Below are 13774 nucleotides of genomic sequence, written 5' to 3' on the forward strand. Positions count from 1 at the left end.
GTTGTCTTCGAGTGTAGCCTACATGGCGCAATCTTCGATGCGACCGACTCCGGGTGAATCTGTAGATAAGATCACCACTTGTCCAAGAATGTCTTATCAGAACAGGACAATGGCATGATTGTGGGCATACGTCTCCTGCTCGAGAATCAGAAGTAGCTACTCGAACAGTATGTATCGATGAAAGACTCACAGCGATAACTCCTAACTGTCGCAGTTTCCATCTTTGACCAACTGTTTGTCTATGACTAGGGAGGAGCGGGGGGCACGCAGATAAGGACGTGATAGTTCGCAAGGTTAGCTTGCAAAAACAAGCTCACCGCAACGCTGCAAAAGGTAGTTTCGTCATTGCCCCAATGAACGGATATTTATTGCTCAGCTGTAAGTTACGTCACTGTAAGGCCACTATATCGTGTATCACCCTTAGCATAAGCAAGGCAATACTGTACCCATCAGAGTTTTGGACAAGGATCACTAGAGGGAACTATGGCGCTAGTTTCTGTGGAAGCTCCTCGTATGGCTTTTCGGCCAACCTGGGTATTGCGCTTTGCGTTCTTATTCAGAGGATACTTACCTTAATACTGGCCCGTCGTTCTTTGTGGATTGTTGCATTGCCATTGGGATGAATAGCGATTATGTTGTGTTTGGCTGCAAGAATTACACAAAAAACGCCGATTCTTCTCGTTCGGCCCAGGCATAGAGAGAGAGAAAGAGGTTTAGAATGTCATGAAGGTGAGGTAAGATGGTTCTACCCTAACAGATCTGCATGAGCTCATTGAAGCGTCCGGAGGGTGTCGCTGTTAGCGTTACCGACCGTAGGGAACAATTTCTCGTCGTCAATTTTGACCCATTTCTTTCTCTATACGTCGTATGGGAACTCTCTGTATGCTTCACTTGCATCAGGTTTCATTCTTTAGCGGTTACCTTTGTTTCTTGTAGTCTTTTTTAACAGAGAAGCTATTTAAGCTATCGGCAACTCGTACTCCGTCGTGCAAAACTCCACAGGTGGGTGTGCGCCACAGGAATTACGCAAGCCTCACTACCGAGGGTACAGCAGGTGCGAGCGTTAAACGAAAACTCTGCTCGGCGAAGTGGAGCACGTGGAACACGTGAAAGAGATAGAGAGAAAGAGAATATAGAGAGAGAGAGAAAGAAAGAAAGCGACAGAAGAAAATAGAAAATGGAGAGAAATCAAGGGAATAAGGAGATAAAAAGACAGAAAGAGAAAGACACAGAAAAAGAGAGGAAGAGATAGAAAGGAGCAGACACGGAAAAGAGATAGAAAAAACAGAGAGCAAGACAGAAAGAGAAAGGAAGAGAGAAATAGAAACAAAGACAGAGAGTAAGAAAGAGATATAAATAAAGATAGAAAGACATAGAAAGAGAGAGAAAGATATAGAAAGAAACCGACACGAAAAAGACATACAAGAAACAGAGACAAATATAAAAAAAGAGAAGAAAGAAAAAATAATAAAGAGAAGCAAGAAAGGCTATCCAGCAGCGCTCTTCCTTCAGGCTCGGCACCACCAGCGCGAAGCTGCCACAAAATTTTTTTTATGGACCTTGTTAATCACAGTGTGACCGAACTCCCCTCGTGGGTTTGAGCCAGTTATTGAGGCAACGAAAACAACACGCCTTTTACTCAATGCCGACCGCCTCTACACAGTTGTACCAAAACTAGAGCAGCCAGAACGGTGAGCATACAGGCAGATAGTCACACACCTGTGTCGCAATGTGTGTCGCTCTGCCTGTGTCCCCGTTTTTCGCGCTGTGCTCGTATTGTCACGTATGATCAGCGTGGCTAAACCACTTCTCCCATATGCTTCCGTGCATTAGTCTGTCAAGGTATATTATCTTCAAGTCCACCATGTAGGTTAGTCTCTTGCCGCTCAGCCAGCTGTGGGTGTTGTCGAACTCGAGCACGTCTGCAGCAAACGCAAGAAAACGCCTTTCAGAAACGCGCTGGTAGCACCAACGATTGCCTTTGGTCTACGAAGTCTGTTCGATATAGTAGCCACAAAACTACCAAGCTGTCAAGACTATTCGATATAGTAGGCACACGACAACCACCTGCGACACATAAGGATTTTCTCTAACAGCTTATGTCAGCCGTGCTCACCATAAAATCGTTATTTTCAGTAGTGGTCACCTACGTGAGGTTCTTTTTACAGACAAGTACAACGATACTATTTTCTGCAATCCTAGAGAGACCAGTGCGCAGCGTGTATTTTGAGTTTTCATTTTCTAGGCACAAGTTCGCCCGAATAAAGAGCTCCGTATTTCCCAGCCTTGCTACAGCCTTCTTCACCGTCACAACCACGGGACAATACTATCGATAGTGGTGTGAATAATGATGCTGTTACTGGCCGGCCATATTGCCAAAATAGTTGCGATAGCCTACTATCAGCTTCGCTTAATTTATGAGCAATTTTTGGCGAGAGAAATAAATTATTTCCATAGTGTAAATGGGGCAATATGTCCACCAAGAAATTCATACCCAAAAGCTACCAGTCACAGATTTACAATTAACAAACTTAGTTTTGATATTTCTTTTGTTTTGAAATCATAAAATGCAATATAAATTTGAAGGCGCGCAGTTCCACCACGTCTGACGGCTTCCTTTCCGCTACAGCCGAACAGTTTGACTTTATGATCATGTGTCAGCAAAGCACTCTGGTGAAGAGCACAAGCATATTAACTTTCTTGCCCTTCAGCCTCTTCCTCCGGCTTCACTATGTACCATGCGCGCGGGGAACCAAGTTTATTCTGCAATGAGTTCACGCTGTCGATTTTATGCTATCTATAATACCATTGACTTTATTATCGATAGTATTTTTTACCATCGATAGTTCGATAGTGACTCAGCTATTGATAGCATCGATAGTACTATCGATAGTTCTGCATCACTACTAACCAGGCATGCTGGCACATTATGCATAGCCTTGTATAGTATTGTATAGCAAGGGGGTAGGAAAGGGAAGTGAACGTGAGGTGGAGAGATCTGCGGGTGAGATGAAGGAGGGAAAGGAGGAGGGGAGAGAGTACAGAGAGGTAGAGGAAGGAAGAAATAGAAAGAAAGAGAAAATAGATGGAACGAAAGGGAAGAAAGAAAAATATAGGCGAGAGAACGGCCACAGAGAGAGAGAGAGAGAAAGGAAGGAAGACATAGAAAGAAAGACAAAGACAAAAAGAGAGAAAGAAAGGGAAGAGAGAAAAAAAGATAGAAAGACAAAGAAAGAGAAAGAAAAAAGAGATAGAAAAAAAGAGATACACAAAAAGATAGCAAAAAGAGAGAGCAAGCATAGGGGTGGAAAAAAGAGAGAGGTGAGAGGGTAAAAGCCTAGCCAAGCCAGGACCAGCTATGTGCCCACCAGCTCTCCGACAATCGGACAATCTGGGTAATTAACAAAGATTGCTTAATTAACTACTTAATTAGGGAATCGAGTGGAAAATCTCTAGAGAAAAGTTGTAGCACTTGTTCCGAAACGTCGGAATGTTTCATCCATTCTAAGATAACTGCCAATCCGATAAGCGGGCTAATTAACAGGGATTGCTTAATTAACGTTTGAAATAGCAATTCTAACTGATGCTCAATAGAAAAGTTATTACATTTCTTCAGAAGCGCCGCATTATTTCATCTATGCTAGGATAGATTCCCTGTTTAAATTTTTTCCGGTTTTTCTTTAGAATGCGCGAAATTTGAAAAAAAAAAATATGTATATCTGGCGCAAGTTAGCTGAAACACCCTGTATGTGCTGCAAGGCCTGTGTCACGTACGGAATGAAGCGGTGCCTCGTGGCATCCGTAGAAGTGTATCAACGGTGATTGTTTTTCACGCACGCTCTTTACGTGTTAGGCCATAACAAAAAAAGTAGCGTTCAGACACGTACGCTTGCCCCTCGCCGCAGCTGCGGAGACCTAAAAATACGAACCCACCTTTTCGAGGGCCTCTCGCTGACGGTCGCTCAGATCTCCGATGCAGCCGCTCATGGTCGGCATCATTCGTTCGTAACACCGACACTGGCATTCACCGTTATTTGCCAAAGCCGCACGGCCGACCTATCTCCTCCGATGGCCTCGCACGGCCATCGGGGGGACGCCAGTGCACGTGCGTGCAAGGTCGCGCTGACGTTCCGTCACGTCACACCGCTAGCGCCCGTCGCGTGTTTCCGTACCCTAAAGAGCGCGGCAGCTGAACTTCCAGTCCCCGTGACCTGAGTATGACATCATACTACCGCCAATATTTAACCCTTTGAGACGCTTTGTACACACTTGTGAACATCACTTGCTTTTGCTAAGAAAGAGTAAGATGCGTTGAGTTTTCAATGAATTGAACCTCCTGCGTAGTAATTGTGTGTTCATTTTGCAGTGTACCGTTGCATATAATTACTTTTCTGAAGACCCTACCATGTTCGTCGAGTCGTTCGACGTGCCGCTTTCCGCGAACAACGTAGAAAGTATAACTTCTTTTCATTCCATATGAACATAACCGAAAACGAATTTGCAATGTATTTCTAGCCTGAAATTTGATTGTATTTATGCAAAAATAGATCGTTAATTGCTTCAGGATAAATATATATTTATTATAATTTAATTAAGGTTATTTAACATAAAACACATAGATCAATGTATTAAGACAATATTTTTGTTGCGTTAGAATAGTGAGCGCCTTGAAATAATGTGTAAATTGGACGCACTTACAGACGCTTTTTAATAGGTCGCGTCTGAAAGGTTTACGAAAGAAGGGTAATTGTTCGAGGGGCTCGGTTCTTTGCTAGACACGACTAATGAAACCAAAAGACAGTTAGGCCAAGGAAAGCATAGGGGACATTTTTTGTTGTTTTTTTAACTGTATAGTGTAATGATTGTGACCGCAGTTGAAAGGAATTAAAGTGGACGACAAAGCACCCTTTCCGTCGGCGGGATCTGAAACCACAACCTTCGAATTACGTGTCCAACGCTCTACCAATTGAGCTACGATGGAAGGCGCTCCCTCGTCCACTTTATAAGCACTTAGTGTGTTCAATACCAGGGAGTGTTAGCCAGCGCCACTCGTAGCCAAGGTGGTGAGTGTGGAAGACTCTTTTTGGACGAGTAATTCGAAGGGTGTGGGTTCAGATCCAACCGACGGAAAGGGTGATTTTTTCTTCCGCTTTAATTCATTTCACTTTAAGACAGAATCATTAGGCTATACGGTTAAAGGAATAACAAATAATGTCATCTACACTTTCCTTGGCTTAACGGTCTGTAGGTTTCATTAGTACCGCCAGTATTTGAATGAAAGGGAAAGGTTGTGGCTGGCATTGCATTAGTATCGCTATTTTGCCAGGGTCAGTCGTTGGCCTGTGTCACTGTAGGGCCCACGCCGTGCCGCTTCGCGGCTCTCGCTGCTTTTCGAGCGTCGCTACTGCCAGAACCAGAGCCGACAGCGACGTCCCTCTCTACCAGTTACGTCATACGTGATGTTGCTTTTCAGGTCACGTGACTCTTTCGCATGTGACGGAAACCGGAAGTTCCGCTTCTGCATTCATTAGTGTACAGAAATACGCTGCGCGCGGCGGCAGCCTCGGTGAGATTAGAATCGGAGAGCTTCATTTTTTTCCTAGAATTCCATTTCACTCTCCGTTGTTTGCACGCGTCGCGCCTATATACTATAGATAAGCTTCACGTTTTCTGAACGAGAAACGTATGACGTGGCTGGCGCGAAGGCCCTTTTGTGCGGAACAAAAACAAAACCCTATTTGTGATTCCATGTAGAGCCAGTTGGAAAAATGTAGCTGTACTTTGCGGCGTAGCTTTCTTTCTTTTCAAACGCGATAAAAGGCTGAGCACCAGTAGAATGACGCATGCCTCCCATTACCATCAGGGTCGAGGTAGGCAACGGTTGGCCTGGGATATGTATGTCGTCATGGCTTGGAACTCATTCTGAAATCAATAGCGGCTAGTTCCAGCGATGACAGTGGCGCGGTGTCATGCCAACTACAAGGCATCCAAACAAACCATGGTCACAATGAATGCACAAAAGATATATGTTGTTAGACAATATGTTCACAGGGGCGCTTCTTTCGTATCTGCTAAGACAATCAAAAAATGAATACTACCATAAGTCTCAAGAGCAGACAACCGCTTGCACAAATCGCTAGCTTTAGCATTCCTATTCGTGCATTCACCTGCACTGCATATATATATATATATATATATATATATATATATATATATATATAATAAGTACCGTCTGTGCGCACCGGTGGTATTGTGGTTACGCTGCTCGGCTGCTGACCCGAAGGTCACGGGTTTGATCGTGGCCGCTCGGAGCCCTCCCCCACGGCGTGCCTCGCAGAATCATATCGTGTCTTTGGCACGTCAAACCCCAGATATTATTATTATTATTATTATTATTATTATTATTATTATTATTATTATTATTATTATTATTATTATTATTATTATTATTGCTGTTATATTAATTATTATTATTAGTAGTAGTAGTAGTAGCAGCAGCACACAGCACCTGAAAAAGAATGCTATGCTATCATTCAGGCAACCATGTCCAGCATATTATCAATGCTTGTGTCGCCTTCACCCGACAAAGCGCCACGTAATCACAAAACGCCATAGTGCAAAACAGCTGGATTTATCTGGGAGTGGTTGCAACGTAGATACGTGCTTATCTGCTCCTCGCTTGCCAAGAAGACAAGCATCCGTGGAGGATCAAAGCAAGCACAGCGACGATTGGGACCAAAGCAGCTGTTGACACACGCACGCGTCGGTTAATGTTCAAAACGCCATGCCATTTTCGTGACCTCCGTACCACACTGTATCAGAGGCCGCTATGTCTCCCCGCACACTCGCAAACTCCTATCGGCCAACGCTAGATCCCCACTGCCTGGCCCATAGCCCTTTCTGCTATGCATCCTATATTCCTCTTTCTGGCTCCCTCATTCTTTCTCTCTCCTCTGTCTTTCTCTGTTCCAAATATAGAAGTGCTCGACGAGACGAAACGTCATGCTGGGGAACTCCCTCGGACATGTCAGTGTCGCAGGAGGCAACGTTTCGGCAAGCGGTCTTGTCTTCTTCAAGGAAGCAAGCGCGTACGTTAGCGTGTGAATGTATATGCTTTGTACCCTCTTCCCCAACCAGAACAGAAGAGGAGGAGAGGAGAGTTTTCGTTGGGGGAGAGGGTACGAAGCATACGCATACACGCGCTAAGGTAAGCAGCGGCTTCCCTGAAGAAGAGACCGCTCGCCGAAACGTTGCCTCCAGCGACTCCCCGTGTTCAAGAATATTCCAGCTCTTCAAGATTCCATCTTGCCCTGAACTTCAGCCTTAGTTGCAATTCGTCCCCAGTACCACGACAAGAATACACCACCTCAAGCTCAGAAACCAACCTCTACAAAACCTCAGTGAATAACTGCGACGTCAGTATGCACTTTCGGTTGAAGCGGTAACCTGTCTTCTCTCGTTCTTTTTGTCCTTTAACAACCTTCCCGTTTCTTAGGGTACCAAGCTACACGAGCGTCTACGTTAACCCTTATAATGCTCGTTTCCACGCTGTGCTCGTTTTAACCTGTATAACGAACACACCCGCACCTCTACTCTGTTGTCTCTTAGAGTGCGTCAGGCTGTCAAGAGGTCTCTTCAGGTGCGCGTATGTCCACCATGTAGGCCAGTGTCTTGCTGCTCAGCCAGCTGTGGGTGTTGTCGAACTCGAGCACGTCTGCAGCAAAAGGAAGAAAACACGTTTCAGAAGCGCACTAGTAGCACCGACATTTGCCCACGATATACTGTCGTATGCTAGCTCTATACCACGGCGGAAATAACATCACCTATACGGACCTGCGCACTGAGCACAGCATGCGCGTGTCTTCGAAAATTCATCTGAGATTTACGGATGGGCTCAACCCAATAAATCCAGATGGAATATGTACGGTGGCGAAGGAAGACCAGTGCTTCCCACCATCACCATACAGGCCTCCCGCCCAGTGGCGCCGGGCATGTCCACCGGTTTCTGTAATGAGAAGATAGGTACCGCGAGCAGTGCATGGGTTGTGTGGGTGCCCATATATCGCGAAAGTTGCCTCTCCTTTCCGTTCTCTTCTTTCATTACCTTTTCCCTCCCCGCAAGGACGCTGCGCCGTGCTTCCTTATGGGTTGCAGAAATGAGCACCTTTCGCCACATCAATGACACTGTCGCTCAATGGAAGGCAGTGTTTTCCCTGACTAAGACAAGTGCACTTGCCAAAAGGCTCCAGCGACATTTCTCTTTCACTTCAAGCCAACCTCTTCCCCTTAACTTTGGATTTTTACACACAACAATCTTGATCACGGGGTGTCGCTAGAGACGTTTCGGCAAGTGGTCTTGTCTTCTTCGAGGCAGCAACACGTTGCTGCCTCGAAGTCATCAATACGTACACGTTCCCGGTGCATCGCACTGCCAGCTGCCTTCTTGAGGGATATAGCTGCATGCCTCGATGCGTTCCAGTGGCACAAGGGACTTTCCGTCGTTCATGCGCAGCCCGAAGGCTAAGTCCCCAGCTGCCGTCTGGAAGCGCCAGCTGAGGAGAGCGCCCACCTTGGACACCCTGACCGGAAGTTCCCACCTATCACGGCGACCGATGATCTGTCGCTGGACACCGTCCTCGCAGAAAAGAGAATGTGCCTCGCGATCGAAGCCTTCCTCGAACCGTCCGCCATAGTTAACCTGAAAGAAAACGAAAGCTGGCTGTAATGCGCTGCCTTCTCTTGCGATGGCCTCAAAGCAGATCGTTTAGCTGTGCTCTCACTGCTAGCTGCGTACCTGCAATACGATGCTAAGCTTTTGACAAAGCGCACACATCTATTTGTGGCCAATATGTAAACGTAATCGTTGAAGGCAAGTCTGTGAGACATGTTTTATCCCCTCCGTCTTTTCTAACAAGCGTTATGACGACACGGGTCAGACACGCACGTCGAGATGAAGGTCCGAACTGTGTTCACCAAGGACTGTAGCTGTTCCGAAGCCATATCATTGTACTCTCCAGTAGCTATAGTCTCAATGCTGCGTTTACAGGAAATACATTATGCATGTGTGGTTTTGAAGAGCGAAAACTTGACGATGAAACTACATCGATGAAAGCGAGTAGTACTCGATTTCGTCGATGTAGTTCCATCTTCAAGTTTTCGCTCTTCAAAACCGCGCATGTCTCACAAACTAGCCAAAAGTCCACGCTTCTACGGCACATCACGCATAAACTGCCGCTGACGCGACCGTCACCGTGTGTGTATATGTACGTACACGTGCATGTCATGGCTTACCCAATCTCGTGCGTCTTCAAGCGCTTCACTTCAGTACGACCACGAGAGCACTCTACAAATATGCTTTAACTTTGCGTGGCAGCTCCTTAGAGATACTATGCCCGATTATTTCAAATGTCATCTCAAGTAGCCCGCTAGTGGTTTGATCAGTTGAACATACTAACCATGTCTCTGCCGCCGATATACGCAAAAGCAAATGATGGGACGGTCAGTCGTTTAATACAAGAAATTCGTATTTTAGTTCACGGTGTGCGCCACTGGCTTCCCCTGAACCAACCTTATGTCTGCACCGTGGATCTCCGTCAGTCCCTGTCATGTTTCCTCCCCAGATGGCGGGAAGGGAACCGGCATCGACGATGCTAAGGAGCCGCTCCTTCCATCCTTCTATAGTTGGATGGAAAAAAAAGAGTACTGTGTAAACACATTACGTCGCTATAGTGCATGCTTTAATACATTCTGCACATTCGCAATGTCTCGCAAATGGTGCGAAAACGTACGCAATGGCGCAGATATTTCGACCCGCTTTCTTAAGGAGTGAGGGCGCCACAGCGGCACATTGGGCACAGATTTACTGCAGCGGTGGAATTCGTCGCGATGTTATACTCTGAAAACGCCTTAGAGGCCTCATAAAACGCGAAAGTTGACCGTCAGCATCAGCTTCTTCGATATTTGGCGAGACCTGACGACACTTGGCGAGACCGGCGTCGGCGTCAACACGAATGATGCAAATAAAAGTAAAAATTTGGGGGATGGTTAAGCTTCGCCTTTAAGAGTGCACGCGATAGCGATATCCGGCTCCATCCTCATCGCGCTCTGTTTCGCTTGTCATTAGACTCATTACGTTCAGTCGCCCACTAAGTGTACCCACTACGGGTGGCTAAGAGAATGCGCGCACTATAATGTGTGTGGCCTTTGTAATGGGTGGCATGCTTTAAACCAGCAGCACTTACGCGGGTGATACTTTTTCGAAGTTGCGATGCACACACTACGTGTTCGTAAGAGATACGCGTAGTAATGTGCGTGCCTTTTATAATGGGCGGCCGGCTTTAAACCACCAACTCGTTATGCAATTCACATGCTGTGACACCCGATGGCAATGTACACGTGTATCACGTTTTACTGCGATAATACATCTCGCACTGTGACACCTGTACACAGGACGCGTATGTTTGTGGAGTATGAAAGTTAGTTTCAGTGCAGTTCGAAGCACTGGCATGGCTCTGTGGTAGAACACCTCCTTGCCACGCCGAAGGGCTGGGTTCCATTCCACCTCGTGTGCATCATTTTCTATTATTTGCATGCATGGCGATTTCTTGGCTTCAAACATTGATTTTTTCACTCAACGCCGACGACGACACAGAAATTTCTGCGACACGGGCTCTTTAACGCTATCGCGTTAATTACGGTCGGTCAAAAGTCTCGTGAAGTGATTGTGTGTGCGCAGTCGCCGTACCAAACGTCACATGACCTCTGTGTAATATGACGTGGACCTGTGACGTCTAGCATGGCGTCACAGGTCACCAGATTCATGACGTAATAGTGACGTCTGTATGAAGGGGGAGGATCAATACATCGACTGAGAAAGAAGATGTCTTTCGCCTTCGAGTCGTCTTAGGTGAACGCATAAGGGACCCTGTGAATTTTTAAGATGCGCGTGGTGTGGTATGTTGGAGGGAGAGTTGATACCTCCGCCCCCTCTTGGCTACGCCAGTGTCTCGAATCCTGCCTAGGCTGCAGACCGCATCTATGGTCCGGTTACTTCGCATTGTAGTAGCCAGACCACAGATGCACTTCTGTAAAATCTTCATCTTCAAGTGATCGTGCACACTCACAGGAGGCGAGATATTGGTCACCTACTTTACTTCAGCCGCCCAGATTAACAGCCATCATTTCCACTGCTTGTTCAGAAGAGGCAGCGAGCTGGTGCGCACTCACCCCTGCCATACACTTCCACCTTTTCCACTGTCCTTTGGCTCAGGAATGGCCGAACCAGTTGCCAGAATATTGGGAAGAAGTACGGCGCTGCAAGAAGCATTTAGTTACTTATGCAATGTGAATTAAGGGGCACTGCAAGATTTTTTCAGCATGGTCAGAAAACGCTGCCGATCGGTAGTCTAGGCTTCTGAGAACACTCAAGTCAAACATTATAGCGCAGCACGCGGCCTGGAATTTACAACTAAATCTAAAGGTCAGCTAGCAATCGTTCCCTCTTATTCCTACAGAGGATGCCATATACCCAAATGACCGCGCCGAATACCCAAATTCACAGCCATTGGCTTATTTGAGCATCGTGAGCTGCATAGTAACCGAAACCGCCGCGGGAGGCGCCACGTGCTCGCACGTGCGCTCGCGATAACACTGAAAGTAAGCGGCGCGTTCGAAGAAGAAAAAAGAAAAGGTACTCAAGGTCACCCGCGCGTGATATAACTTCTTTCCCCCGTGCCATCCCTCCTTGCTTAGCTTCCAGCGCGCTCGTCGGAACCAGAGAAGAGAGAAAGCAATTACATTGTGCGTCAAATCTCTAACTTCACTCGTACTTGACGGATTCTAAAAACTTTTGCAGTGGTTGATTCATGAGGCAATACACTCCTTTAATGAAGACACGTGATGGTTACTTCGAAAAGTGTTGCAGGGACCTTTTAATAGTTCTAGACCGGAAATCAGTTTCAAAGAAATGGATCAAGAGAGTTGAGTAGATAAAAAAAGTTGGGCTATTTGAAAACACGACATCGTTGAGAACCTTCCAGCGCTTAATGCAAAATGGAAAAGGTGGCCACACGAAAGAACATGTCACTAATGAAGGAATGGCGATCTTCCGCGCATCTTTACTACAAAAAGGAACATCACAACCCGCGTCACGACGGACAGGAGTACATCCCCTTCACGTGCCCCTCAAGCCTGTATGTTAATGAAAGCCAACAGACAATGTGGCCAAGGAAGGTATAAGGTACGTTATTTGCAGTCTTTTAACTGTATTGTAGTAATTATGATATAAATGTGAGGAAATTAAAGTGGGCGAAAAGAAAACTTACCGCCGACACGGACAGAACCTGCAACCTTCGGATAACGCGCCCGATAGTTTGTGAGCAAGGTAATAATTATAGACCTCACTAACAAACTTACTTTTGGTGAATGTCAGAATTTCTCAATCCACGAATGATGAGCAGCAGCGATTACGAGAACCTTCATTTCACCAAGCATCGGGCGCGTTATCCGAAGGTTGCAGGTTGGGTCCCTTCCGGCGGCAAGTCGTCTTTTCGTCCACTTTAATTTCTTCGCATTTATATCATAATTACTACAATACATTTAAGAGACTGCAAATGAGGTCCCCTGGTGTATTCATGTGGGAGGTAGTGGCCAAGTACTACACCAGGGTGGCCAATCCTGCTCTGGTGAGGGAGTGCATTGCTAGCTGTGGTCGCCAGTGAGGCTGCACCCCAGGCCTTTTTACACAATTCCATCATCACGCGGATCTTTTTTTTATTAATCCGGTTGGGAATACAACCAACCCCTATACATAGCCTTCATAGATTACGAGAAGGCATTTGATTCGGTGGAGACATCAGCAGTCATGCAAGCACTGCGGAATCAAGGCATCGACGAAGCCTATATAAACATAATGGAAGAAATCTACAGCGGATCCACAGCCACTATAGCCCTCCATAAAGAAAGCGACAGAATCCCAATAAAGAAGGGCGTACAGCAGGGAGACACGATCTCTCCAATGTTATTCACCGCGTGTTTACAGGAGGTTTTCAGGGCCCTAGATTGGGAAGAGTTAGGGATAAGAGTTAATGGAGAGTATCTCAGTAACCTACGATTCGCTGATGACATTGCATTGATGAGTAACGCGGGAGACGAATTGCAGCTCATGATTACTGAACTGGATACGGAAAGTAGAAGAGTAGGTCTGAAAATTAATATGCATAAAACTAAAGTAATGTGGAACAATCTTGGCAGAGAACAGCACTTTGCGATAGGTGGCGAGACACTGGAAGTTGTAAAGGAGTACGTCTACTTAGGACAGGTAGTAACCGCGGAGCCGAACCATGAGAGTGAAATAACTAGAAGAATAAGGATGGGTTGGGGCTCATTCGGCAAGCATTATCAAATCATGAATGGTAATCTACCACTATCCCTCAAGAGGAAGGTATATAACATCTGCATCTTACCGGTACTTACCTACGGAGCAGAAACCTGGAGACTTACAAAGAGGGTTCAACTTAAATTGAGGACGACGCAGCGAGCGATGGAAAGGAAAATGATAGGTGTAACCTTAAGAGACAGGAAGAGAGCAGAGTGGGTCAGGCAACAAACGGGTGTTAAGGACATCATAGTTGAAATCAAGAAGAAGAAATGGATATGGGCCGGACACGTAGCACGTCGGCAGGATAACCGGTGGTCATTAAGGGTAACTGACTGGATTCCAAGAGATGACAAACGCGTGAGGGGGAGACAGAAAATTAGGTGGGTAGATGAGATT

The 13774-nt window shown here is 46.1% G+C and overlaps 1 protein-coding gene across 1 annotated transcript in view; it reads right to left on the reverse strand.

Moving 5' to 3' along the window:
* Positions 1 to 1634: 1634 nt before the first annotated feature.
* The window catches only part of LOC119397613 (uncharacterized), a 124568-nt gene continuing 112428 nt past the window's right edge, over positions 1635 to 13774 (reverse strand). Inside the window, exons 36-40 of the mRNA XM_049416613.1 lie at positions 11227 to 11313; positions 9569 to 9675; positions 8410 to 8698; positions 7588 to 7714; positions 1635 to 1922 (exon numbers count right to left, since the gene is read on the reverse strand). Coding sequence (XP_049272570.1) covers positions 7623 to 7714; positions 8410 to 8698; positions 9569 to 9675; positions 11227 to 11313 — 575 coding nt within the window. The 3' untranslated portion in view covers positions 1635 to 1922; positions 7588 to 7622. The remainder of the gene's footprint in view (positions 1923 to 7587; positions 7715 to 8409; positions 8699 to 9568; positions 9676 to 11226; positions 11314 to 13774) is intronic.

This window comes from Rhipicephalus sanguineus, chromosome 6 (genome assembly GCF_013339695.2).
Source record: "Rhipicephalus sanguineus isolate Rsan-2018 chromosome 6, BIME_Rsan_1.4, whole genome shotgun sequence".
In the NCBI taxonomy this organism is placed as follows: Eukaryota; Metazoa; Arthropoda; class Arachnida; order Ixodida; family Ixodidae; genus Rhipicephalus; species Rhipicephalus sanguineus.